This window comes from Marmota marmota, unplaced genomic scaffold, assembly GCF_001458135.2.
Source record: "Marmota marmota marmota unplaced genomic scaffold, marMar, whole genome shotgun sequence".
Classification (NCBI taxonomy): Eukaryota; Metazoa; Chordata; class Mammalia; order Rodentia; family Sciuridae; genus Marmota; species Marmota marmota.
The window spans coordinates 9,610,051-9,632,957 of record NW_026000082.1 but is presented as its reverse complement, the minus strand read 5'-3'; the positions used below and the strand labels follow the sequence as shown (position 1 = coordinate 9,632,957).

The following is a 22,907-nucleotide window of genomic DNA, read 5'->3' as shown; positions in this document are numbered from 1 at the left end:
TGTATCAGCTAGCATACAACCTGCCAGGAGGAATGTGTCTTCTTGTTTATAGTTTGTCCTCAGTAAATGTTCATAAATAATCAGTGAAATAGAAAACATTCAATCAAAATGTATATTGATCTGATTTTAACCTAAGGGGTACCCAGTTCTAATATGTAGCAGTGCTTAAACAGTCTTGAGAGTGTGTTAAGTGAAAAGGATGTGATAACCTAGGAGGGCAATACTAATGCCAGGTGCAAAGGCCCAGAAGTGTGAAAAAATAAGATTTAGGAGAGTGGTTCTCAAACTATTTAGTTTTAATATCTCTTTCCATTCCTAAAAATTATTAAGGACCTCAAAGAAGTTGATTTCTTAAAAAATATAGTGTATATCTATCAATATTTAGCATGTTAAACTGAGCTGGGTTCCATCTCCAGCACCACACACACACAAAAAAAGTCATTATTGTTGATACTGACCTCATCAGAACATCTTTAGATATTGGAAAACTTTCACATTCATAGAAAAAGATATAAATTATTACTTAATTCTAAATTTTCCCTTGAAAACTTGTATTTTATCAGTGGCAAAAAATATTGCTAGTTGTTTCCTCAAAGTAATGTGGTCACTTTGATCATTTTCAAGAAAACATCAGCCTAATTCCCAGGTCTGAGTAACTGTAGTTATTCAAAGGTAGAATTAATTAGGTTGCCCAGGATTACATAGCTAGTAAGTGGCAGAGGTGGGCCTGGTGACCGGATCTTTCTGAGTCTACTATATTGTATTGCCCCATATCTGAGTTATTTGGAACTTGCCAAAGCATGTTCTTTCTTACAATAGTATATTGTGGTGTTTTTTTTTTTTTTTCTAGAGAGCATGAATGGTTTAAACAAGATTTGCCCAATTACTTATTTCCTGAAGACCCCTCTTATGATGCTAACGTTATTGATGATGAGGCTGTGAAAGAAGTATGTGAAAAATTTGAGTGTACAGAATCAGAAGTAATGAACAGTTTATATAGTGGTGACCCTCAAGACCAGCTTGCAGTGGCGTATCATCTTATCATTGACAATCGGAGAATAATGAACCAAGCCAGTGAGTTCTACCTCGCCTCTAGCCCTCCAACTGGTTCTTTTATGGATGATAGTGCCATGCATATTCCCCCAGGCCTGAAACCTCATCCAGAAAGAATGCCACCTCTTATAGCAGACAGTCCCAAAGCAAGATGTCCATTGGATGCACTGAATACAACTAAGCCCAAGTCTTTGGCTGTGAAGAAAGCTAAGTGGCATCTTGGAATCAGAAGCCAGAGCAAACCATATGACATTATGGCTGAAGTTTACCGGGCTATGAAGCAGCTGGATTTTGAATGGAAGGTAGGAAATTGTGCATTAAGGTCATTTGTAGAAGCTGTGTTGCTGTATACCAAATGGTCTGAGCAGTTGAGTAGTAAGGTCCATATAAAGTTATTTTTGATTTAAATGTAAGTTTTCTGTGCTTGATTCTTCTCAGTATTACAACATGTACATTCAAAGCAAAACAAATTTCTATAAGAATGAAGAGCTGTTGATGTTGGAATTTAGGTATTTTGAATTATAGAATAGCATTTTTGGCTAACAAACAAAAAGTAATCAATTTGAAATTATCTGAAAAATAGCCCACCTGTTTTAGATGCTTCATAGCAACAAAGAGCCCCGAGTCTTCAAAGATAATGTTGTCACTTTTTTCTCTCTTGTTTTAGGAAGACTTGACTTTTTTCTTATCTTTTTTTGTTTGTTTGTTTGTTTTAAGAGTGGTGGAGGTGAGTGGCAGTGACAGCTAACAGTCAGTGTTAATCATGCCATCAGGATACACTTATTCAGCAACAATTACTTTTCTTCTAGTTGAGAAACTCTCTTATTTGGTTCTTTTAATCCTTAGTTATGGCATATTTTTCTTACTATCACCCAGTTTTACTTTCTGTTAAAAATTAGTGTTTTATTTCATTTCAAATTTATTGGAATATATGTGAGGGGGGCCTGTAATCCCAGCAGCTCAGGAGGTTGAGGCAGGAGGATCAAAAGTTCAGAGGCAGCCTAAGCAACTCAGTGAGACCTTATCTCTAAATAAATTTTAAAAAGGACTGGGGGTATGGTTAAGCACCTCAGGGTTTAATCCTTAGTACCGAGAAAAAAAAAAAGTACTTTTCATTTTAGATATTCCTTTCACTCTTGTTCTTTTCTTGAGAACTTTGAAACTTTTTTTTTAAAGGAAGAAGAAAAGCATTCAAATTTATGATGTAAATACTCATTTAACATGCTTGAATAAATCAGTTACTTTCATTTCATTATTGGTACATGAATAAATGAAATAATATTTCTTAAGACTAAACATAAATGTCCTTTTTCTGAAGCAGTTTATTTAGTTAAAAAAGATGCTAATGTCTTTAAAACTTCTTTTTTTTCTTTGGTATTAGGGATTGAACCAAGGCGTGTTTAACCACATTTTTAGTTAGAATGTTTAGGCACATTCCCAGCCCTTTTTAATTTTTTATTTAGAGACAGGCTCTCACTCAGCTGCTGAGGCTGGCTTTGAACTTGCCATCCTCCTGCCTAAACCTCCTAAGCTGCTGGGATTTTAGGCATGTGCCACCACACCCAGCATAAATGTCTTTAAAATTTCTTGTTGAAAAAATTTTGAAACTCATATGCTAGATATTTTTAAAACCCAGAATCTTCTGTATCTGAGCTACAGTTTTCTTATCTTTAAAAAGCAAACAGTATCTTCTTTGCAGCATTATTGTGATCCTGAATTTTGTGACAGAACCTAATGTAAGCCATTAACATGTTAGCTCCCCTTTATTCCTTTGGCTCCATATTCATCAGTAAAAGTATTGAAGCAGAGGCTGGGTAACCAAGATAATGATTGATGCTTCAGAATGGATGTGTAAGCTGAACTATATAATCTGAGTTTTCTTTAAGTTGTAATTGCTAAATGTAAATGCTGCTGTTAGTGTGAATTAAATAAATACTAAACTCCTATAATGTTAAAAAATATATTATTCAGTAACTTCTTTCTTACCCCACCCCATCAGTTATTTGTTTTTGACATTCTTTTCATTCTTGCCATTATTGTTATTTTGAATAAGAACTTTTTTTTGTTATTTTTACTGATTTCCTGTTTTAGGTAGTGAATGCATACCATCTTCGTGTAAGAAGAAAAAATCCAGTGACTGGCAATTATGTGAAAATGAGCTTACAGCTTTACCTGGTTGATAATAGGAGCTATCTTTTGGATTTTAAAAGCATTGATGGTAAGGAGACTGTGTAGCCATGAGCTCAGAAATCAAACTTGGCACTAGTTGGCCAGGTGTTACAAATCATCTCTAAGACATGGTGAGTAGTCATTTACTAGATTTTAAGTAATCTAGAGTCAACCGAAATCTGAGAGGAGATATATATTCATATATATATATATAAAATTATTATTTATTTATTTTTTGTTAATGTGCTAGAAGAAAACATATTGCTAATGAAATATTTTCTTCATGGGTAGAGACATCAATTTCATTTCAGTGTTAATGCTGGGCACTCTTTTGAGAAGGATTTAGAGGCCATGTTTGAATGGTAAAGTGTTGTGATTAGTGATGTGTGTTTTGGTTGTGGGAGGAAAAAGGTATTACTTTCTCTGTTCCTAACACACCAAAATATGACATTCATTTCTTTTTCTTTTTTTTTGTTTTCTCTTTCTTTCTTTCTTTCTTTCTTTCTTTCTTTCTTTCTTTCTTTCTTTCTTTTCTTTTCTTTTCTTTTCTTTTCTTTTCTTTTCTTTTTTTTGATGCTGGGGATTGAACTCTTGGTGCTTTACCACTTAGCTATATCCTCAACCATTTTTATTTTTTATTTTGAGACGGTCTCACTAAGTTGCTGAGGCTGGCATCAAACTTGCCATCCTTTTGCCCTAGTCTCCTGAGTTGCTTCGATTATAGGCGTGTACCACCTTGCCTGACTTATAACATTCATTTCTAAGTTGCCCTTGTTCAGAGGGGTTTACTTACTATTCTGAATATAACAACTTTATAGGAAGGACTCAGGCAAATAGACCTCTCATATCAATTGCTTTTCTTTGATCCGTTTCAGATGAGGTGGTGGAGCAGAGATCTGGTTCCTCAACACCTCAGCGTTCCTGTTCTGCTGCTGGCTTACACAGACCAAGATCCAGCTTTGATTCTACGACTGTAGAAAGCCATTCACTTTCTGGCTCTCTCACTGGCTCTTTGACCGGAAGCACATTGTCTTCAGTTTCCCCTCGCCTGGGCAGTCACACCATGGATTTTTTTGAAATGTGTGCCAGTCTGATCACTACTTTAGCCCGTTGATGATCTCCCTGATTTTTATCTTTCTGCTACTGCACTGTGAAAATCAGATACATTCTTTAAATTATTATCTTCTGGATATCACACTTTGCAATGTTGATTGAAAAACATGAATATTTACAGGGGATTTGCAATGCCATAGAAATTACTGAAAACAAAGAAGTCTGACCTTTACTTTTAGAACTCTGTAATTCTATTGTACCTATGTTAAATTCACATAGGCAGTATTGTTAATGGGTGAATGTTGATGAAGATTGTTAATTTGTAGTTGTGAATTCACTTCATAAGATGAACACACCTCACTGATGAACTGTCTAATCTAAGAGTGGTTTGCAACAGCATCTGGCTTCACTAACATAGATAAATCCATTTTACTTCCTAAATTTCACAGCTTTGAGCTGTTTATGGTCTCAGTTTTCTTGCACAAAATTATTAAAAAATTAAACAGCCATTAGTAAGATATTAGCTGGGTGCAGTGGTGCACATCTATATTCCCAGCAGCTTGGGACACTGAGGCAGGAGGATCACAGGTTCAAAGCCAGCCCTTGTAATTTAGTAAGGCACTAAGCAAATTTGCAAGACCCTGTGTTAAAAAAGAGTAGGGTTATGCCTCAGTGGTTAAGTGCCCCTGGGTTCAATCCCAGTAACAAAAAAACCCCAAAATTATTTACAGGTTGGAATCTTAAAAGCCTGCTCTGAAAATTCCAGAAACCAAGTTCTTTGAACAGTTTTTGCAAACACTGCTTAGTACTCACCAGAAGGTCTGTGGTCTCTAAAAGGTACTCATAATTTCCAGGTTCCTTAAAAACAGTTTTGACTATCTCAGGGCTTTATCTTTGAGATTTCCCTGAATGATAATGTTTATCTTAAGAGCCTTCAAGGTTCAGCTTAGCATTGGGATATCTGGACTTGAAATAATTAGTCTTTTCCATAAATTTATGTAATTTTAAAATATGTGCTCAAGGCCTACCTTTCTCAAATTCTTTTTATCTATTTATTTTTGCATTTAATCAAGAACGATAAAACAGTAGACAGTTAAATGAAGCAAAGCAGAATATCAGCAATCCCTTAAAAAAGAATTCTGATCTTTTATTTTGTGTGTTTGGTGACAGGATTGGGTGAGTGGGAGTAAAAGGTTAGAGTCCTATTGCATCTCATGGTACTAAATCTTCACTTGGAGTTAAAGTTTGGTATTGATGGTACCACCTTCCTCCACCTTCCCCAATAACCATTATCTTTGTTCATTTTTTCATCTTAAGTGGCTGGTTGATTCAGCTGAATCTTTTTTGGTTCCCTTTCTTGATTGCTAGCCATTCAGTTCAAAAACACTATTCTAGCCCTAAGGGCTTTTGTGTGCTTCCAAAGTTTAATAGGCTATGACCTTCACTGTTGAACCTGATGAGGCAGGGAAACCTTAAGTAGTCTTTCCTGAAAAAATATATGTGTTGTTTACATATATTACATATATGTATTCACATAACAGTTCTTTTAATCGAAAACCAGATTTTGTTTGTTTTGCTTTGCAAAATTTTTTTAAGATTAAAGGAAAAACTATATATAGCAGGATAGATACTAGGACATTGATAATATTTTGTTTTAGTAAAGGTATTTAATTTTTTTATTTTTTATTCTAATTTGTTATATATGATAGCAGAATGTGTAATTTATCTAATTTTGTATTTATGCATTTATTGTATTTATGTTGTAATTAACAATCTCATTTTGCCTGACATGCCCTAAAAATATTGAGCTCTTGAAAACAAAAAAAAATGACTTTGCTTTGACAGGTTTCTCTTTGCCAAAATAATGTTTTCTATCAAGAAGCAAATGAGAATGCTATATCAAGTTTCTCAAGTATGTCTGTATCTTTAACCTTTTGAGTCATGAATTTCAGGGGCGTCACATCAAACTGTTTTGTAGATTATTTTTTAAAAAATGGTGTTAAATAACTTGCAAGTCCAACTTCTTTATATGGAATCCTTGTTCACTGATTTGGGAAAGACCATAGGGTTGCAGTTTGAGATAGCTTAAGGTCTAAACCTTTAAAAGACTGCCATCTTGTGGCACCAAAGGGTAATTTTTTTAATTAGTTGTGGGGATAAGTAGTCCTGCTATTTAAGTGTGATGTGCATTATCAGTATGGCATAATTTTGACTTCTCCCAATGTGCATGTGCCTTTGTTGGGAAAAGCAAGTCCACTTCATAATATTTGCCTAATTAAACAACAATTTTATGAGCAAAGAAACGTAGGAAGGAATCTAGTGGCACTGTTGCTTCTTTAGTCTAATACAATCAGACATAAGACACTTTTTTCATATCAAAATTACCTTATATGGATGATGAGAATTTTCTTTGAGAGTTAAAATTTATTTACTGTTTTCTCATTCTTGCCAGTATTTATGAAAATCCACAAGGATAGTTGAATTTTAGGGGGAATCTGAGGATCATAGTTTTGGTTCTTTTCTGCAGTTTTAAAAACAAATATTCTGTGAATCTAGGTGTTATAATAAATTGATTTTCAGAGAGATTTCAGGACACTGAATGAAAGGGAGTAGAATGTTGTCATAGGCTTTCTGTTGGTCATGGGCACAGAGAAGAAAGAATCTGTTGCTAATCCTCAATTCCTGTCTCAGTCTTGTAAACTGGTTAACTGTAGATGTGATATGTGGGCCTGGGCTAAGAGCAGTTTCCTCTGGTTAAGATCCTGGGGAGATCTTCTATTTTTAGATTATAGGAAGGCCTGGGCTGTGCCATGGAAATGGACTCCATGTGGTTTTAGAACATTTCCCAAAGAATAAGAGATTCTGTGGGGTAAGTTTGGAGAATACTGCATGCACCTCCCTCCATTAGGATGACAATGGGATATGAGCATTGAAGTCTTTTTCTTCTATGAAAAAAGGAAAAAATATAATATAGTTTGGTTTAACCCTGCTTTGCCCAAATTAACTTGCTACTTTAAAAATTTATTCCATAAGGAAAGGAAAATTTGGAAAATACTTTTTCAGGAAAATTATTGTCCCAGGTTGCCATAATCAGGATAGTTAAGAATGAAATTGATAGCACTTCTTTTCCCCTTACCAGTTATCCAGGAGAACCTCATTCAAATTGAAAATCATTTTTTTTAAACTTGTAGACATGTTCGTCTTGAGTGAATTGTGGACTAAAAATTTTTATGTCTACAACTTGTTTTGAAGCATGTTGATTTTCTTAATTAGATTTTGTAATAATAGATGACTGAAAAACCTTAAATAAGATTACTCATGTAAAAGACTTAAGGCCACTGATTCATGCTTTTGACTCTGTGGGCAATGAGTTGGTATCATTAATTCTTTCAAATGTTTAGTCAGTGAATATTTTCTGAATACTTTTATTTAGGATGCTTGTTTTTAAAGCTAATTCCTATTGTCTTCAGTGTAAAAAACAGTTACTGTCTCAAATTGAATATTTGTGGAGGGAGGGAGGCAAAACATTTACATGTTGGGTGTTTGTTTTGATCTTTTAAGAGACACTTTGTAGTCTCTAGTGTTTGCATTCTTTGGAACTAGTCATCTATAAAGAGACTAGTACCGAAATTAATCAGAAATAATAGTTTTTAGCTATTTATAGCACAGACAATTCTCCATTTTCTGCAAATAGGTTTTCAAGAATGGTTACATAATTCTGGTTTTGCTTTCTCTTATTCCCTAGCCAATTTGTATTCAGGGAATACCCATTTTTAGAATTAAATGAGACATAATTTAGAAAGTAATCATAACCATTACAAATTTTTGGACTACTTTATCTGTTGCATCTGCTAATGTGCAGTATACTGAGTTAATGTAAGCACCACACCTATTTATACGATGTAGAAGCCTAGAAGATGCCTACCACAGACACTATATTTTTGTCCATTCACTGGTTAATAATTTAAATCCCATTAATATCTATGAAATCCCAGTATTTAAATGCTAGACACATTCACAGTTTTGTCTTTTTTTGTTTCTGTTTTTAAAGATACCATTTCAGGCATCTGACATTTTTGCCTGGTCCTCCTGTCATCCAGTGACTTTAAAATAAAAAAGGAATGTTATTTAATAGCAGTTCTCAGAGACTGTTAAAAACTCTGCATGAGTGATATGTGCAATCTATTGGTAAGTTGCGTCCTGTATTGGACTTCATTTTTATGACCCCCAAATGGGAGGGATAGAGGAAAGACCTTTAGGGTATTTTGGAGCTTTAAAAGTCTGCTTTATCTATTTTTCGTATGATTTGCATTGGTGTTCACTTTTTTTATATATTTAGAGTTTTATACTAGTTTGAAAGTTCAATTTTGGTTTTGGTGAGGCATTTTGATGGTATATACTTGAATATTTTTCTAAATACAGCTGCCCTCTCATATACAAATAGTATATTACTATTTTTACAAATAGTAAAAATCATTCAGAAAACCAGACAGGTTAAATATCATGTCTACTTGGCATAAAGCAAAAGATTACTAATTCGTAGTGATGGAAGTATTTCATACATTTCTATAGTAAGTTTTAGATCAAGGGACCCTCCCTGTTTGTTAACTATTACAGTAATTTTGTGAAGTAACCAGAAAAAGTGTATTATGTTACCACTCTCCAGATAAGGAAGCGGGGCTAGAGAGCTCTTAATAAGCCTTTAAGGCTATACGAGTATTCAGTGGTGATCAGACTATACCATTTTTCCTCTGGGCAGAACAGTTGAATTAATGAAACATCTGAGTAGTCAAAGAATAAAAATAAACACAAATGTATTGCTTTCCATTCTTAGACTGACATAAAGTAGGATTAACTAAATGTTTCCTAATTATATTGATTATACCAACTAGGTATAATTTTTTGAACTATTTATGATTAGCATATCGATTTTTATAGGAACTTCTAAGTTGAGGGTGCTTAAAAAGTTACTGAAGAAACTTTGTGACATAATTCTTCATATAATTTTATTTATGTGATTCTGATAGCACAATCTCTGAAAAGAAAAAAAGAAACAAAAACTAGCCTTAGTCCATTTCTAATTTATCATCAGTTTTGACTATTTCCTGAATTAGCCTTCTCTAAATTTCACATAGAGGATAGTAATTTTTCATGTTGTATGTATATTAGATGATATTCATGAACAGAAATTACCTAATTGTAATTGGCTTGATATTCTCCCAAACCTTTTAAAACTTTGAACTTGAGTTTGATGAGCTTTAAAATGTATGTAAACCTAACTAGACAAGTTGCTGGCATCCTTACTAGTCTTTCCCACATGTATGTGTGATGCATTTGATGCCACTGAATAGTAACAGAACAAAGACCGGGACCCACAGTCTAGACTGGAGTAAGTTTTAATTAAACTTCTTCAGCCATAACCTGATAAGAATCAGATTAGGTCTAGAAGTTATTAGACTGTAGTGCTGTATTAATTTCGCAAGCCAATGTTAATGTTTACTGCCAGCCTTGCACAGCAATGCCAGTCTGCAGCCTTGATTGTGTATGGAACTTTTGGTAACTATAGTTTATATCTAAAACAGTTTAGATTTTATGAAAGTTATTCATGATTATTTGAACAAGCAGGGTAGGTAAATTTCAATTATGTTTAAAGTGCAATTAAGGAAATCCTAGAATAGAGCACTCCTTCCAGGAAAAAAGTATTAAGAATTTGGAATATCCTGGCATGAAAAATTTTTGAACTTGTACATAGAGTTTTGACAAGCTTTATACAGTGTTTTCTTTTTTAATTCAAGGTTTGCTACTTTGAGTTAATTTAAAATTTCAAGGAGGAACAAAAATATTCTAGGCAAGAATTGCATGGTTAATTTTTTTCTGCTAATCTAATTTTCACAGTTAAAATTCCCTTTTAAGTATGTTTTGTTACCCAAAAAAGGCCACTTTTCTAAATAGATGACATTTTCCTAAAATGGGAAAGAGAAACATCCTGTTATAAAAACAAACACTAAATTGTGCCTTCTCTCTCATGTTACAGAAACAGTAATAGTAAAGTTGTTTGAACTGTAATTTCTTTTTCTCTGATCCCTCTCATTTCCGTTTAGATCTAGCCTCCACAGACAATCTTACTTAGTTCTGCCTGTTTTCAAGTTTGTTTGGCCAAACCTCACACTATCAGAAGATGTTCACTAACTGTATTTTCTGTTTCTTTTTTTATGTTGTTTCACTTTTTAAAGTCACTTTAGTAAATATTTGGCTGCCTTCTCGTGTTTTTTAAAATGAATGCAAAGTTAAGTAGTCTTTGTATTTTGCAAGTTTGTATAGGGAAGAAAGAATACAGAGCTAAGGACAAAATCTAATTGGAATCTGATTCTCCTTTTGGCTGCTATAGCAGCACAAGTTGCATGACCTCACTTATTCTTCTCTTGTACAAAATATGGATGGTAACCTACCTCACATGTGTGAGATGTGTGTGAGAAATCGTTTCATGGTCCTTGTTTAAATGCAAGGTTTATATCCCCGTATTTAATATAAATCCCTTCTTTTTATAGATACCTTTGATACTGATGAGTATCCTGATTTTTAGGTAAGTTTTATGTGGTAAGAACATAGTGCTAAGAATGTTTCAGACCACAGTTTCACAAATTATGGTGTTCCTAATTTGAGACATTTAAAGTTTCTTGGAAACATCAGATATTTAAATATCAAACTTGTTTATTGTTTCAACAAATAATATTCGGAACTTCTTAATGTCAGCTGAAGCTGCCTTAATGTATCAAAATACAGCATTCTGTTAAGACTGTTCACAAACATCTATGTTGTACAATGTTTTGAGTATTTAATGTGAAGTTATTATAGAACTGTAAACTCAAAGGATAGTACCTTGATACTATTAAGAAGAATGGTTGTGTTCTTTATCATGTATGCTAAAATGTTATATAGTGAATTTTGAGTACAGCAAATAAAACCGAAAGTTGATAGCTTTTAGGTTATTTATGTCCATGACAATCATAATATTATGTACAATTGGATAGTAATTGTTCCTTTTTTTTTTTTTTTTTTTTAAGAACATCATGTGTTCTTTCTTTCTCAGCCCATCTTAGGAAACTAAATCCGTAGGCTGATACCTTAACCCACTGAAGCACTGGACTACATCTCTATTCAAAAAAAATTTAAACTATTGAAATTGGGACCACTGGTTTCAGAGGGAAAACCAATACTAGATTTCCAGTGCTTATGTATTTTAGTAATGGCATATTCAAATTTCAGTTTTGTTTGCTAAATATTTTTTTTTTGTGTGAGAGTTATATGATCTGTGAGAAGGATTTGTTTTCCAGTAACCATGTGAAAAGATGTCTTGAATTACACTGCATTTCATAGATACAGGTTCTCTTGGTAGAACCAACTCATAGGCAACAAACACAAGGAAACGCAGCCTAATTGCTTATAAGATTTTTCCACAAAATCAAATTAAAGTCACGGTTAATTTGAAAATTGTTTTTGTTTCTGTTCAGTCATTAAGCTAATATTCTGCATTTCAGCTAATACTGAATAAGCTATTTTAGAGAAAGATTGTTTATGACTCATCAGATTTCACACCATCTTTGTTTATTTTGTCTTTGTGTACACTTTTTTTTTTTTTTTAACCGCAGCTATTTGGATAGTTTTCTATTTCTGCTGTAAAAAGTTACTACAAATTTAAGGATTTAACATAGATTTATTATCTTAGAATTCCATAGTCCAGTGGACTTAACTGGTTTTTTCTAAAGGATTTAACACAAATATCTTAACTACTTAAATAACACAAATTTATTTTCTTACAGAGAAATCTAGTGGGCTTAGCTGGGTTTTGCACAGGCTGAAAACCAAAATAATAATAAGGGCTGGGCTGTGGGAGAGAATCTGTTTCCAGGTTCATCCAGGTTGTTAGCAGAATTTAATTCCATGTTGCTCTAGGACTGAGGTCTCTGCTCCCTTTCTGGCAATTGACTAGGTGTCATTCACAGCTTCTAGAGGCCACTGGCATTCCCTGGTCAATGGATGGCTCCCTTCATCTTTAATGGCAGCGATGGGATTCATGCTTGGGATTTCATCTTCTTCTCATACCACTTTTCTGACTGGCTGACAGATTCTTCTGTCTTCTACTTCCAGTTTAAGGTCCCATGTGATGAAATTTGGTCTACTTGGATAATGTAAATATCTTTTTATTTTAAGGACCACTGGTTAGCAAGTTTAATTCTGTTACAAACCCCCTTTTACAAAGTCACATCAAGTATTTACATACATAACACAAGAGGGTAAAGATTACAGAGGCCAAAATTCTGCTCAGCATAGCCATAGAATAGGGAGAAAAGACCTTCAAACTAGTAATAGAATTTTATAGAAAATCCTTCTGAGAATAGAAAGTAAACAATCTAAATGTGACTTTATATGTACTGTTGTCACATTTCATATTATTGTTATGTAAGAGCAACTTTTTGAAAAACACTACTATATACCTCACTAAAAAAAAATGTAAACATCAAAGTCTGGATAAATAAAGATTTTAGTTTTCCTACATTTTAAAGAAAAAATGTATTTTTTTAAAGTAAAGATTTTTTTTCCCTTTATTTCCTAAATTGCAAGGGTAAGGGATGTTTATTGTTGGAAATTTGAAGAGTATAGGAAGTTTAAAGAAACATCCAGAGGTTTATACTCGTTTTTTTCCTCTCCCTATTTATCTTCCTGCATACACACACACACACACACACACACACACGTATAATATATCCATCCCAAAAGACATTCTGAATATGTACAGGAAAGGGCCTAGTTAACAAGGACGCTATTCTCATCTTGGAAGACCAGGGTTTTCATGGAGGTGCTAAGGAAAGATTTTACTGGCGTATGTTAAGGTTGCTAGAGGTCCAGCCTACATGTTATAGTTTGGATCTTGAATGATTCCCAAAGACTTGGTTGGTCCCCAGTCAACGGTGCTATTGGGAGGCTTTAGAACCTTTAGTAGGTGGGGCCTCATGAAAGGAAGTTAGGTCATAGGGGTATGCCCTTGAAGGGGGTATTGGGACCCTAATCCTTTTCCTCCCTTCTAACCTATTTGCTTCCTGGCTCCCGTGAGGTGGGTAGCTGCTGTTTCTGCTTTGTGTGAGGTGGGTAGCTGCTGCTTCTGCTTTGTGCTCCGATAGTGGACTGTATCACCACAGGCCCAAGAATAGTGTGGCCAAGCGACCATGGATATTGAAACCTCTAATCCATGAGCTAAGGTAAACTTTTTTTTTTTTAAAGTTGATTATTTAAGGTATATGTCACAATTATGGATGGGAAGCTGACTGACAATTTTTAAATGGGCCAGTGTTAGCCTCTGTTAGGGTTAAGAATCTGTGTGTGATATCTTACCTGACAGGATGGTGTTATCTTTACTATCTTTTAATAAAAAATTAAAATATAAACTCAGTCTTTTCGTTGAAGCTTTATGCTAGTTTCTAGGAGACTGATAACATTGGCTTGGTGTTAATTATGGTGTTTAGGTTTGAAAACTTGGTAGGATCAATAATATGAGAAAATTAGTTTGATTTAGAGAAGGAAAGGAATGTGGCTGTTTGTGAAATATAAACATAACCACATTAAGTATTGATAGAAAACAAGCAATTATTCTAAAAACCTATATACCATATCATAATAATTAGGCAATAAAATTTATATTAGACCAAGTGGTTTCTACTATAAAAAACATTTAATGTTTTTAAAACTGAATATTTATTATGGCTATGTAAAAGAAATTCTCAAACCCAATCCATTCTTTCAAGTCTCTTAAGAATTGAATTTTAAAAATGTGGTGTTTGTTTTCAGCATCTTTCAAATTCAGAAAAAGCCAGGTATGATAACACTAATAGAGTATTGTTTATTTACCTAATTGCTAGTTAAATTATCCTGTAATAATTTAACTTCTACTTAAATTATGTTGTAGCATAACAGTGCTGTAAAGTAGATGAGTGGTTTTAGCTCCATTTTACTAGTGTGGAAATTGAGACCCAAAGGAGCTGAACCACTGAATTAGAAGAAACCCTGTGGTGAGACAAAAATGCAAGGGCCATCTTTATCTCAGTTCAGGTTTCATCCCACTGCCACTCCAGGATTTAAATACTTCATTGTTTGGTGAAGTGGCTTCTCTTTGAGCAGGAGTACTGCATGAAAGATTTCTGCTCAGCATAGCCACGTTTCCTCACACTCACTTCTTACTCACAGACCACACTCATCCTCTTCTTCAGTGTCATCTGCAACAGGTCTTGGCTTAGAAGTTAGGAGAGGCCATAATTGTTCATTACTGGGTAGTAAGTTTAATTCGGAAGTCTATAGTCTCTAGTCCAAGCAGAAATAAATTACCATTCTTTTGTACCAACCTTAGTCTAATCTCCTGAAAAAGAAGTCTTGGAGCTATTCCCTAACTCTCCTTCTCACTCATCTTCTCACTCACCAAGATGTGATGTCTCCTTTACCTCTGATGGGGCTCCTGAACTATGTGCCTCAATCTTGCTATCCTCATTTAAGGCTTGATGACCTTTTCCTTAGAATATTGCAAAAATAATCTTTTCTGTCTGTTGTCATCTATGTAATTGCTTCCTGTTATGGTTTGGATATGAGGTGTGTTCCCCCCAAAAAAACTTAGGTGTGAGACAATGCAAGAAAGTAGAGGAAACAATTGGTTTTTTTGAGAGCCTTCATCTAATCAATATATTAATCTACTTGAATGGATTAATTGGTAACTTTAGGCCTGTAGGTAGGGTGTGGCTAGAGGTGGAGGGTCACTGGGTCCCTGCCTTTGGGGCATGTGTTTTGTCTGTGGTGAGAGGCATACCCCCTCTCTGCTTCCTGATTGCTCAGTCCTTAGCTGCTTTTGTTCTTCATACCCCTTCCACCAAGGTGTTCTGCATCACCTCAGGCCTAGAGCTGTGGAGTTCACTGTCTTGTGGACCTAGACCTGAAATCTTGATCATCAAATAAACTTTTCTTATCTAAAATTGTTCTTGTCAGGTCTTTAGGTCACCAGGTAAAAAAGCTAAAACCCCTCCCTTTCCCCAAACATCTGGCATTTTCTTCCTGCTTAACCCTTGAGTGGCACACCACTCTCTAGAGCAAAAAGCTTGAGCATGCTGGAGCATGCTGTGTCACATTCTAGCCCAAACACCCCATTTCCCAGCCGTCTTCCTATTCCATTTGCCTCAGATTTCTTCATAGTCACCAGACAGAGCATGGGATTTATTTCAAGAACAAACTACAGTGTCACCTTTTTTGTAACATCTTTTTTAACCCTGTAGCCATGTCATTTATAATATTATTTTAATTATGCTATTCTCTAAATTCTTAACTATACAAATACCTTTGATTGCTGTCTTTTAGAATAAACTTGGCCTTAATTAGAGCATGCAAAAAATATAAGAATAGTAGTTTCAATGTATGAAGGAAGAGGCCATGGAACAGATGTATCCTTGAAGGCCAGAATTGCCCTGCTTAAAGAACTGAGGGAAATTTCTCCAGTGTTTCAGTGCACATAAAGCCACTTGTATAAATTCTACATATGCATTCAACTGTCTTAAAATCTGACATTCAGTGCACATCATTTAAAAAAATAGAATCTGTTTATACCTCTGCTTTTCAATTTCCATTTCATTTAAGTGAAAAATACTTGAATTCTATTTGAATGAATTTTGGGGTATAGACAAAATTTTTCTTATTTTAGGCAACAGAATGTTTTAAAGTAAGAGAGCATCTATTTTTTAGATTTTGTTAAATATATTTAGATACTTCTTTAAGTGATACTAGTTGAACTTAAGAAAAATTATTTTTCCGCATCCTATTCCCAAAGGAACCAGGAATAGCATCGATCAGATTGTTTTTGAGATAAAGTAAAAGGACATTTATACCTTGATTTTTTTAAAAAAGATTAAGTCAGAATTATTTATTATATCTTAAATTTGAGGATTTTGAGGACCTTGATTATCAGAGTTTATTGTACCAAATTTAAACTAATATCTAGAAATTACACATGCTTACATTACTAATATTAGAAGCAAACCAGCCATCTGCACAACTGAATAGTCTTGATTTCTAACTTTGGACATGGCTCATTAAGCAAGTGCTCACATAACAGTTTCACATTTTTTAAAACCAGCAGTGAAATAGATATTGAAAGAGAAAACTCTTAAGAGTCAAACCAACAACTAAATGTTGAGGATTTCTTGTTTTTTTTCTTCCAAGTGCCCAACAAAAGTTCCACAGATTCCATCTGATTTCGACATGTAAACAAACTGCTGTGAGGCAGGACTAAGCTGCTAGGACCCCTTCTCAGTTGTGCAGTCTTTCCCTTCTGATCTTGACCTTTCTATCTGGACCAACCTTGACTCCTGGGGAAAAAAGAAACATACATTTTGAAGTAGAGGCTAATGGAACAGTGAGGAGGAGATTTCTGGGAATTTTCTTACCCAGTTTCATAATTTCATGTTGCTTTAAAATGTTTATAAATATACAGTGTTCAATTTGATAATAGACTCAGGAGACAGTAATAAAGTCTCTCCTAATGTCTCCTTACAGGACAGAGAACATGCTGTATATTTAATTTTCAGAACTTTTCCTGAATTTCAGTAAATTTAGCAGTCTTTCCTTGAGACTAATGCACACAACACCATGTTATTTATAACTTACAATTTGAAGTATAAAATTAAACTACTTACTTGAAATCTAGATGTTCAATGAGTACATATCCATCTATAGGGGAAAAATCATTGTTATTAATCTGAAGCTTTTAGAGAAAATGTTTTTTTTTTTTTTTGGAATAGTGATTGAAATTTTATGGGCAACAAGCCAAAAAACTTACATTTCCCTTTAGAATTGCGACATATCACTAGATTTTGTTCAGTGGTGTCAATGACTTCCAGTTCTTCTCCAGGTGTTATTGGCAAATCAAATATTCCATTTCTTGAATTACTGGAACATACCACTGCTCTATTGATGACGATAATTTCTTTGTCATACTGAAATGAAAAAAATCACTAATCAGACCATGCTTACACAGCCATCATCCTTTTTCACAATAACCGAATTAATTTTGAGGTAACTTTATCATATCCTCCATTAAGACTCTAGATATTAAAAAAATCCCTGAAGGAAAGAAAATAACAGGAAGGTAGTGGTGAAAGGGAAAGTCATTTTAAGAAAACCATAGCAAGATGCTGGTATGACATTTTGTATGATTTTATTTTTTTAAAGAGAGAGAGAGAGAGAGAGAATCTTTTTTTGTGGATGGACACAACACAATGCCTTTATTTTTATTTTTTTATGTTGTGCTGAGAATCAAACCCGGATCCCGCCCGTGCTAGGCGAGCGCTCTACAGCTGACCCACAGTCCCAGACCAATGATTTTATTTTTAAAATATTCTTGCACCCATTGTCTAATTTTACTAGAGTGGAATCCTGGAAGAACAGAAAGCTAAAACTTGAGTATAGGTTTAATAATCAGGGAAGGCATGCTGTTAGGTAACAAAGTTACTGTCAAACCCAGGAAAGGAGAACGTTTTTTTTAAAAACACCCAAATCCTCTGTGTAGCCCCTTAGACTTTATACTACATACCGATCATTTCTAGATGGCACTCTTACATCTCCACGTACAAATACTTATTAATGTGATTCAGTGCCTTCTTCCACTCTTAGAAGTATTCTGAATTTGGATTATAAATCATAAGAAGACCCTATACCAAGAGATATAAGCTATAAGATATTTCCTTTTGCTAACAACGTAATAGCATCTAAATAACTGGTCTTGCTCTCTTGGGTCTACTGTTTACTGTGAGTCCACAGTGATTTCTTAGAATACAAGTCTGATTAGGTCACTTTTCCATTTATAAAGCTCTGAAAACTCTTCATTACCCTTAGGATATGAACCACATTTCTGAGCTTGACATTCAGGGATCTTTGCATGCTATCATTCTCCATTGCTCCATCTCCCCTTTATTGAACCCTCATGGAACTATATGATAATCCTTGAATACCCTATATACTTTTATATTTCCATTATTTTTCTTGTGCTGTTTTTTTTTCTGCTTAGAATATTCATTTGTCTCTTGACCACCTCACCTTTTATGACAGCTATATATAATTTGTTTACTATGTATATACTCCTATTATAACATTTAGCAAACTATTTTAAAAAATGAAAATAAAGGACAGTCTTATTTATCTTTATACCCTCAATACCTGACAGCAATGTAATACCTAATATTTTATAATGTGAGCTGGATAAAAATTATTGAAATAGCATAGTCTTTCTAATGGCAACTACAAAAACTCATCACAGAAAAAGATGAATCCTACATATATATAGGAAATGAAATTTCTGTCCCATGTAAGACAGTCAAAAATATGAGGGGAAAAAAGCCCTAGATAGGATTTAGGAGTCTTTTCAACAAGTAATTGCTACATTATTGTTTTCCACCTAATAAAACACCACCACAATTTGCAGTAGATAATTTCAGATCACGATTTCTAGATGTAGTAACCATAGTCAGCTTTGGTCTAAGTGGAAGTTATAAGTGATTGAGAGATTTATGTATATTCCTTTTTTAGTTTGGTTCAAAACAGTTTTGGATATTTATAAAGTGTTAGGTAGTCATTTGATTGTTAGAATTCTTTGATTTTTAGAATGATGGAATAATGTTCCATGGATTCTTAGTGTCAGAATAAGATGTCAAACATATTCCTTTCTCCTTCTTTCCCTCCCTCCCTTCAGTTATCATTTATTTATTTGTATAGTCATTCACTCACTAGCACCAGGAGTTTAGTTTTTTGTTGGAGGCTGGGAACAAACTTGATAAATTAGAATCCCCTTCCAGAGGGACTTGGGAGATTAGTTCAGGACAGGCCCTGGTTGTAAACAACTGATAGATAGTAGAGATAGAAAATGTGCCAAGGAGTGACTTGACTTGGAGGAACTAGGAAGAGTGAATGACATTTGAACAGTGCCAAAAAGAACAACTCTTAGGAGTTTTTCCAGGCAAAGGGACTAGCATGTACAAAGGCACATCAATATAGAAATACATTAGGAAAAATAAAAATAAAGTATTGGTGAAGCAAATTTTTAGGGTCTTTAAAAGTGCACATTTGTAGCCTAGCGTCATCATATGCACCTGTAATCCCAGCTGCTCTGGAGGCTGAGGCAGGAGTATTACAAGTTCAAAGTCAGGCTCAGCAACTTAGTGAGGCTCTAAGCAAATTAACGAGACCCTGTCTCGAAATTAAATAAATAAATAAAAAGGGCTGGGGATGTGGCTTAATGGTTGAGTGCTCCTGGGTTCAATATCTCTGGTACCAAGCAACAAAAAGAAGTTAATCGTTGCTAATTTTTACCTTCAGAGGAAAACATACCTGAAATCTTTCTCTAAAAAGTTTTTCTTCTTTTCCAATTCTGTTTTTTTCTAAGTTTTGCATCTTGGTTCTGAAGAACTTTCTAGGAGAAAAACTGGCAAGAAACATGCAAGTAGTCTACAAAGTCATTCTATTTCAGGACAAATTCAGGCATAACTAACTGTATAATTTCATATGAAGTCATATATGTTTATATATTTATTCACATAACCTCCACTAGAGCAGATTGTTAAAACAACTGAAAAAGGTAATTAAGACTAATTACTTTTCCCCACCATTGAAAAGAAAATTCTATACATTTGTGTGTGTGTGTGTGTGTGTGTGTGTTGGTGTTGGAAATAAAATCCAGGGCCTCGTGCATGCTAGGAAAGCACTCTACACTGAGTTATACCTCTAGTTCCATAAATTTTGTTTTCTTTTTTGTGGTACTGGGGATTGAATCCAGGGCCTTGCATATACTTACTGCCCACTCTACCACTGAGCTACATCTCCAAAGCTAAAAAATATTTTTGATCACAAAATAATATGGAATAAAATCAAGTTGGTAGAGGATGGTTAATGGGTATAGGAGTGGCATTGGATAGGAGGAATAACTTCCAATGTTCTGTAGCATAGTATGGATGGTGACAATTAAGCATATATTTCACAACAGCTAGTAGAGGATTTTTAATGTTACCAACACAAATAACAAATGTTTAAGGTGATGGATGTGCCACTTATGCATTTTACACATATGCTGAAATGTCATACTATGCACCATAAATATAATTATTGTGTCAAAAATAAAAATAAAAAAAATAAGTTTGATCAGACAAGGTAAACAAGGAACTTCTCTGACTTAGACTTGAAAGCATAATTAAGTATTTTTTTAAGAGAAACAAATTTATCAACTTTCCCACTCAACTTCAGATTATTTAATAGAAACCAGAAACAGTGAGTAAAGGTCTTACAGGTTATGGTTTCAACTTTTCAAACATAATTGTGGAACCACAAATCTACATGGCTCAAAGAACTATCCTATTTGCTGAATGGGGAGATGGATAGAATTAATAAAGCAAAATTCTTATCAACTGTTCAAGAATTAGAGCATATAAATGTGGTATATAACCACATAAATGTGGCTCATATAGCGGAAGCTGGTCATGACTCCTCCCTTGCTCTCCCTTTTGCTTTGCACATGGGTTTGGTTTTGCTTCAGGGACTTTAATATATCGACAAAATGAAAGTCACTCAGGTCCTGTCAGTTTTATTCTGAAGTATCTCTTATATCTGTTTCTTTCCAAGATTATAGTCACTGCCATGTTTCTGACTATTAGTACTTCTGGCCTGAAATAGCATTTTCTTACCCTTCTTTTAAAAAGTCCATCTGCATCCCTGCTTCCATGGCCATCTTTCAGTAATTTAATTAACCATTCCACTTGCTTTTCCTTAAAACCTTTCAATGTCTCTCTGCTGCCCAGAAGAAAAGTCCAGATCTGCTTCAATCTACCTTCCCAGCTTTGTGAGCTGCCCTTTACCCTACATATGCATTGTCTACTTGGGTCATCTTAGAAAGTGGACTGCATTTTCCATATTTTACATCTGGATACCCTTGCCAATTTCTCTTAGAATTTGCTGTCATTTTTTGATTAATCAAAGCATGATAAAAGGGCTGAAGTCATAGAGAAAGCTTTTTTAAAAATTTATTGGTAAAATAAGTTGTGGTTGAGACCATTTTAAAAGGATCAAAGAACACACAGAAATTGGCACCTCTATAGGATTAATGACAGCCTATCACATTTTCAAGTTTATTCAGTTGAGAGTAAAAACACTATTATGTTAGTTATAAAATATTAAAAAAAACTAGGAAATTATTTCCTTAGAACCTATTTGTAATTATCAACATAGTCAAAAATTATGCTGATATACCCCTTCTTGGAATTTTGTTGTGCTATGCTCTACAAACATTTTATAAGTATGAACTTTAAGGGAAAAGGTCTCTTTTTTAGTCTATGAATACATCTTTCCAACTGGGGACAAATAAATTACATCAAATCTAAGCCCAAAGAAAATAAAATTAAGGGCCATCCTTTGCTATTCATTGAACTTAGATTTGGTTCAGACCAATGTGTGACTTCTTTGGGGTGCCCCAGTGAGACTTTCCAGACAGGTTTCCCAGAGCAGACATACCATACAGTGTTCATAGCTCTCTGACTATTTACAAGGATTTCTCCAAGAAATTTGTTAAAGTCCCTTAGAGCCTACTCCAGGTTCTTAACTGGGAAGGGAGCCAGAGCACTAGCACAGTTTAACTGGAGTCGGGTAAAACCCTGCCTCTCCCAGTGGGCAACAGAGAATTTGCATCACCTGAAAGAAGTTGGATCTTGAATTGATAAGATGTTCTTTTACAATTTTTAAAATAAAATTGTAGAATTGTATTTTAGGAAAATCAGGCTTACTGTGTAATATCTAGTTTCTGATTTTCTCCGAGTTTCACAACAGATAACTGGTGTATTCTGTTAAGTTATGCCTTATGGGGAGAAAGTTCATACAGCTTAAAAGGAGACTGGAAATTTTTCATTCTTTGGTAAGGGCTAACTTGAAATCTTTCTTCACACCAAAAATAAGGGAGGATAAATGTGTATGGTACATGACTTTTAAAAATCTTTTTATTTTAATCCTTTCAGTTCTACTATGATGAGGAACCTTTGAATCCAATTTAATGACTTGCCTAAGGTCACCCAGCCCATTAAAAGGTATAAACTGCAGCAGAGAAGCTGTAACGCAAGTGCACTTGTGTTCATACCTTTCCGATGCATCAGCACCTTTCTTTTCTTTTTTCCCCTTTGATACCAAAAACTTGGGCTTCCAAGTTTTTATTTTATCTTCATCTCTGAGGAGAAAAATATTTGAACAAGTAAATGAAAACTTAAATATTAAACATTTATGGAATTATCAGTACTTTCTGGGCAATTGTTTTATTAAAGAAAAATAAGTCATTTAGAAATACATTTTGATAGCCTAGGCAAAGCCATGTAGTATATAGTTCAGGCTTTGCAAACCATCATCTCCATGGCAACTATTCAACTGTTGCAGTTTTATTTTCAAAAAACTAGTGGCAGGCCACACTTGGCTCACAGGCCATCATTTGCTGACCCCCGTGTTTTATAGTGATCAGATTTGAAACTGGAAGCAAGAGATCAACCTGCTTATAATCACATCTCTTGAGCCTGTTTCTTTGCTTT

General features: G+C 34.3%; 2 protein-coding genes across 6 annotated transcripts in view; one reads left to right on the top strand and one right to left on the bottom strand.

Annotated features, from left to right (window-relative positions):
* The window catches only part of Prkaa2 (protein kinase AMP-activated catalytic subunit alpha 2), a 62,621-nt gene extending 56,359 nt beyond the window's left edge, over nucleotides 1-6,262 (top strand). The window contains exons 7-9 of the mRNA XM_048815314.1: nucleotides 851-1,355; nucleotides 3,145-3,271; nucleotides 4,098-6,262. Coding sequence (XP_048671271.1) covers nucleotides 851-1,355; nucleotides 3,145-3,271; nucleotides 4,098-4,336 — 871 coding nt within the window. The 3' untranslated portion in view covers nucleotides 4,337-6,262. The remainder of the gene's footprint in view (nucleotides 1-850; nucleotides 1,356-3,144; nucleotides 3,272-4,097) is intronic.
* A 5,306-nt stretch (nucleotides 6,263-11,568) lies between these two features.
* Fyb2 (FYN binding protein 2) overlaps nucleotides 11,569-22,907 on the bottom strand; it is a 102,148-nt gene continuing 90,809 nt past the window's right edge. For 4 of the 5 annotated variants that reach the window (XR_007351982.1, XM_015484939.2, XM_015484940.2 and 1 more), the window contains 5 exons: nucleotides 22,469-22,555; nucleotides 19,684-19,777; nucleotides 17,141-17,297; nucleotides 16,998-17,031; nucleotides 11,569-16,670 (listed from right to left, as the gene is read on the bottom strand). Coding sequence is in view for 4 of the 5 variants with exons in the window: in XM_015484939.2 (XP_015340425.1) it covers nucleotides 16,649-16,670; nucleotides 16,998-17,031; nucleotides 17,141-17,297; nucleotides 19,684-19,777; nucleotides 22,469-22,555 (394 nt within the window). In the remaining variant the exon portion in view is untranslated. Of the gene's footprint in view, nucleotides 16,671-16,997; nucleotides 17,032-17,140; nucleotides 17,298-19,683; nucleotides 19,778-22,468; nucleotides 22,556-22,907 lie in introns of those variants that run through there. The other variant, XM_048815313.1, reaches the window with a different exon arrangement.